The 5,524-nt window shown below is 41.3% G+C and overlaps 1 protein-coding gene across 1 annotated transcript; it reads right to left on the reverse strand.

The window, feature by feature from the left end:
- Positions 1-1,774: 1,774 nt before the first annotated feature.
- LOC122906972 (proliferation-associated protein 2G4-like) lies at positions 1,775-3,015 on the reverse strand. Its single transcript, XM_044249497.1, is given in 2 exon segments — positions 1,775-2,073; positions 2,076-3,015. Coding segments are annotated over 2 exon segments (1,179 nt in total). The 3' UTR covers positions 1,775-1,834.
- Positions 3,016-5,524: the final 2,509 nt, after the last annotated feature.

Raw genomic sequence — 5,524 nt, forward strand, 5'->3', positions numbered from 1 at the left:
TTTGATACAAATATGATATTTAAATAGTAAAACTTAGGCATAGAATCTCATGGCAAGGTGTTGGTGTAATTATTATTTTACATTATAGGTAAAGAGCAGTCTCTAGTGAAAAATAATAGCCTATTTGTGATTGTGCCAGGCCTGAGATAGTTAAGTAATGATTATGTATTGGGCCGCCCCCCAACACTGGCTATTTATTGAATGCCTGTTATGTGCCAGGCACTGTTCTGGATGGCAACAATATAGCAAACAACAAGAAAAGGGGGATCCCTGTTCCTAAGGAGTTTACATGCTGTGGGGGCTGGGAAGAGAGAGAAACAATGAACAGGTAAGCAGATTAATGTAAAGGATAATGACATGCCTGGAAGAAAATAAGATGATAAGGTCAGATCTTAATAGTCTGTTACACTGGTGACTGAAATCTACACCTGGTCTTCACATTTCCTTTCAGCCATTAGTTTGTCTTCCTCACCAGGAAAACTTTTAATTAATACTGCCACAGAGAAACAAATAGTGGCATCTCTGGTTCCTGCCCTTTGCCTTATCCTTTCCTGGAGGTTTCGTCCTCAGTGAAATTGCTAAACAGCAAAAGTAGGAAGGAATTTAGAGGAGAAGCAAGGCATCTGGCAAGTCATTTCTCAGATAATGTCTTTTTTCATGAAGCTGAGAGTTTGTTGAGTTTGTGCCTGTCAGTGTCTCAGCAGAAATTACTATTCGTATGTTCTGAGTCAACAAAAACAAACCCTACCAGTTATTAGGAGGGAACAAGCGCAAACGATTTTATCAATCCTTATAGAATTTGCAGCTTTACTGTCAAGTTTCTCATATCTCTTCCAAAAACTGTCATCTGTGTCACCTTATAAAGAACTCCTCATTTGTAACTTAGCTGATTAAACATCTTTAAAATTGATGTCTAGGACTTTTGTTCCCTGCTTTATTTGGTACATAAGACTTTGGAGTGTGACTCATGACTCATCAGTTGACGTTGTGATACATTTTTAGAAACAAAGAATGCAACAGCAGATTTCCCTTAAGCAGCAGGAGTGGAAGTGAATACAAGAAAATTCAGATGCGCCTATCTTTGTGGGTGTTATTACAGTTGTATGTTATCTTGATTCTTGGAAGTGTGTTACAACACTGGGCATTTCAATGAGTTTGAATAGAATAGGCATAAACTGTGTATGTGTCTTGCAGCAGAATTCTTACATTTTTATTAAGTGGTAACCGCATTTCTCCTATTTTTCTGGTATGCACTCACTTTGCAGATAATACAATACTTAATATTTAAGCTTATGTTTTACTTATTTTTGAAACGAGACAATGAGGAAAAAGCATCTTGGGCACACCACTTCACTTTTAGTACTCCATAATTTTGTTATTTCTGATGACAATGTCTGGTTGGCTTACTCTGCTTTTTAATTTTAGCCGTGTATAATCCTAGCCAAGCTGGCTATGTTCTACTTTATTTCCCTTAGTATATGCTTCTACCATGGTATACTTCAATACATTTTAAAGTCAGCCTGTGCAGGGGCGCCTGGTGGGCTCATTTGGAAGAGCATGTGACTTTTTTTTTTTTTAGACTCGTGATTTTATTATTCAATTTCTCTTTTCTATTTAAAGTAGTCTTCAGTGGTTGGGAAGCCTGGCCTCCCAAGACCAGAGTCAGTTGGAGCTGGTTGTTGTTGGAAGGGGTTGGGGTGGGGACAGGGATGGGGGCAGGGAGACCCTGCTCTGTTGGCGGTCCTGGGTGAAGACTAACTGCACTTCACAGAGCCTGGGGTGTGGTGGGAGGGGGGTGAGGCAGGAGCAGCAAGCTGGGGAGATGGGACCCACCTCAGTCCCCAGCTTCATTCTCTTCTAATGTTTCCCCACTGGTGGCATTCTCTGCAGTCTTGGAGGCCTTCTTTTTTTTCTTTTTCTGGGTTTTCCGACTTGCAGAACTCTGGAGGAGGGCCTTTAGCTCTGCATCTTGGACCTCCATCTCAGACTTGTAGAGGTCAGGTTCAAAGGGACCACTGGTTATCCGCATGGGGCCACTGGGCATGAGCAGGACTGTAAATTTAAACTGGGCAAAAATTCACCCTCCTTCTCATAGAGAACATTAAATGGCTGCAGCAGTTCATGTTTGGCGCACTCCACCACACCCATGCGGGCCTTCTTCTCATCTTCAAATGCTCTTAAAGTAAATGGCATGGCATCAAAACACCTTTCAACCTCACTGAAGAAGGCACCTGAAGTTTTCATTTTCAGGCCATACTGTTTAGAAGGGTCTCGTTTGTAAATGGTGGTTCTCTGTCCCACATCCTTGGCCTTGCCCTCTCCTGAGCTGACAAGAACCTCCACGGCATATACTTCATGTACCTCAAATTCAGCTTTTTCGTGGTCCTTCTGCTGGTCTGTGGGATTCTGGATAATTGTTTTCTCTCCATCGATGACATGCTGCTTCAACTGATGAGACAACATACCTTCTATTGGTGTGCAATTAAACGAGTGGACAACCTTGTTCCAGGTTTCTGTCACTTGTGTGTTCTGGTTTCCAGGTTTGACCAGGCACAGGGCAGCTTCAGCACAAAGGTGAGCTGCCTTAATGACATCTGCTTTCCGCCCTGTTACTTGGGTCGCCTGAGCTATGTCAACCACAAAAGTGTGAGCCACATTAGCGATGAAGCCATCCACGTGGACCCCATGGTCAATTTTTACCAAGTCACCTTCCTTGTGAATATAGTCCTGGTCGCTTGTCAAAGGGGAGAAGTGACATACACAGTTATTTACTGAAATGCGGGTGGGAAAGGCAATAGCTTTTTTCATTTCTTTTTCTTTCTTGAAAATTTTCCCTGTCTCTTCCATAATCATGGCGACACCTTCCTCACACAGGCTCGGCACCGACACACCTGAGCAGGATGCTTCCACCAAAGACCGAAGTACCCGGTTGGCGATGTCGCCCCCCATCTTCTACTGGGTCCCGACCAGGTCCTCGGCAATAGTTTGCTCCTGCTGCTGGGCCTCGCCCGACATCTTCCCACCACCACCACCGCCGCCGCAACCTCGTTCCCCCTGAGCCGCGCCTCTGCCTCCCTTCCAGCCGCAGGCTGGCCCCTTCCATCCGCCAGGAGAGCGCGAGCAAAAGCGCGAGCTAGCAGGGGAGCAGGCGGGCGGGCCGAGCATGTGACTCTTGATCTCCGGTTCCTTTGAGCTCCACACCGGGTGCAGAGATCACTTAAAAATAAATAAACAAATTAAAAAAAGAAAAAACCTCAATCTGCACAAATAGATATTTTATGAAAAACAAGCCTCAGAATTATGTCCCAGTCCCAGTTCCTTCAGAGTTGACTACTGTTGGTTTTTGGTATATCCCTCTAGACATATTTTGTGCATATAATAAACTCGTGTGTATCTGTACAGACAGATGTTTTAAAACACATACTGTTCTTGGGGTGCCTTCATGACTTAGTCTCTTGATGTCTGACTCTTGATTTCAGCTCAGGTCTCAATCTTAGACAAAGTGAGTGCATACCTGAGTTCAAGCCCCTTGGATTAAAAATACTAATAAATATGGGGCGCCTCAGTGGGTTAAAGCCTCTGCCTTCAGCTTGGGTCATGGTCTCAGGGTCCTGGGATCAAGCCCCATATCGGGCTTTCTGCTCAGCAGGGAGCCTGCTTCCCCTTCTCTCTCTGCCTGCTTGTGATCTCTCTCTTTCAAAATAAATAAATAAAATCCTTTAAAAAATACTAATAAATAAATACACATATACTCTTCTGTACCTTGATTTACATTAGCTCAAAATTTGTTTTAATTTGGTCTTCTTTTTGAAATTCAGTTTTTAATCTGGTTGCTGATCTCACTAAGGTAATTGTATTACCTTAAAAAAGTGTTTATATCTTGAAGAACATGTATTACCATATACGGTTTTCTCAGCTGGTTAAAATTATAGAAAAAAGGATTGCCTGACTTTTTTTTTATCTATAAATCATGACCCTGTTGTTTTTGCTTTTTTAAAGGGATAGCTAAACATAATAAAAATTTAATCATCTCAATAACTTTTTTACTAGGTTCCTGTGATCTGGCAAATACAGTACAACCATGGAAGAATATCTATTTAGTTCATTTTAAATTTTGCTAAACACCTTGGTTATTAGGGAATATTATAGTACAAATTACACGGATTTAATAATTATTTAACAAATCTGCTTGCTCGTCAGAAATGTCTTGGTGGGGGTGCCTGGGTGACTCAGTTGGTTGGGTGTCTGCCTTCAGCTCGGCTCATGATCTCAGGGTCCTGGGGTCAGGACCTGTGTCTGGTTCCCTGCTTAGCAGGGAGCCTGCCTGTGCCTGCTGCTCTGCCTACTTGTGCTCTCTATTTTTTTTTCTAAGATAAAATCTTAAAAAAAAAAAAGGAATGTCTTGGTGCATTTTACGGTGTTCCTCAATTCTGCAGATTGTACCTTTACCATATTCGTGTTTGCAGTGGGCACACTTAGAATAGCTTTCATTTTGAGAAGTGCTTCTCAAAAGATTTCATTTTGAGAAGTGTTGAGTGTATTCATTTTATTCTAAAAAGGGGAAAGGGAAAGGTGGTCATTTCCTGTTCAATTAGAATATAATATTAGGGCACCTGGGTGGCTCAGTCAGTCGGTTGAGCCTCTGCCTTTGGCTCAGATCATGATCTCAGCGTCCTGGGATTGACCCTGCATCGGGCTCCTTACTCAGTAGGGAGTCTGCTCTTCCCTCTCCTAGAATATAATATTGATCTGGAGGGGCAAAAAAGTAAACTATTTTCAGTAATTTAAGTGTATCACCCTAGAGGCTTTAATTTTTTCACTGTTAAAACTGCCTTCCATTTGGCTGTGAAACGGAATGGGCAGAAGAGTAGAACTGCCAATATTAATCATTATAATAACTACCATTTGAGTGACTACTCTGGCTGTCACTTTGCTAGGAGCTTTAAGCCTTCATTCAGCTGTTAATTATGACAGTAATCCCATGAGGTCACCACTTTGCATTTAAGATACTGGAGTTCAGAAACTTTCAGAGATAATATATACAATTTGGATAAGGGTAAGTGGTTACCTATGGTTGGAAATCATACTTATATGATCTAAAAGCCATTAGTCTTTACTAAGTTGTTTCTCTGAAAAGATAAAGTTCTGATAGAACCATAATTTTTTCCTTCTTGGTGAAGAGCATTTCATAGATCATTTTTGTTTAAACCATATAGTTGACAAAAGAAGTAGGTTTCACATGTAAAAAGTCAGAGTCCTATTCTAGGACTCATAATAAGATGATTTTTCAAAAGAAACTCAGTAGGATTGTTTTGTTATAATGCAGTTGAATGATTTTACAGAAATCATGGTTTTAATTCTAAAATATGAGAGCAGCTGATTGCTGACTCATAAGTGAGATCATACAGTATTTGTCTTTGTCTGACTTAATTCACTTAGCATAATACCCTCAGGGTTCACCCATGGTGTTGCAAATGGCAAGATTCCATTTTTATGGCTGAATAGTATTTGTGTGTGTGTGCAT

This window comes from Neovison vison, chromosome 5, assembly GCF_020171115.1.
Source record: "Neovison vison isolate M4711 chromosome 5, ASM_NN_V1, whole genome shotgun sequence".
Lineage (NCBI taxonomy): Eukaryota > Metazoa > Chordata > Mammalia > Carnivora > Mustelidae > Neogale > Neogale vison.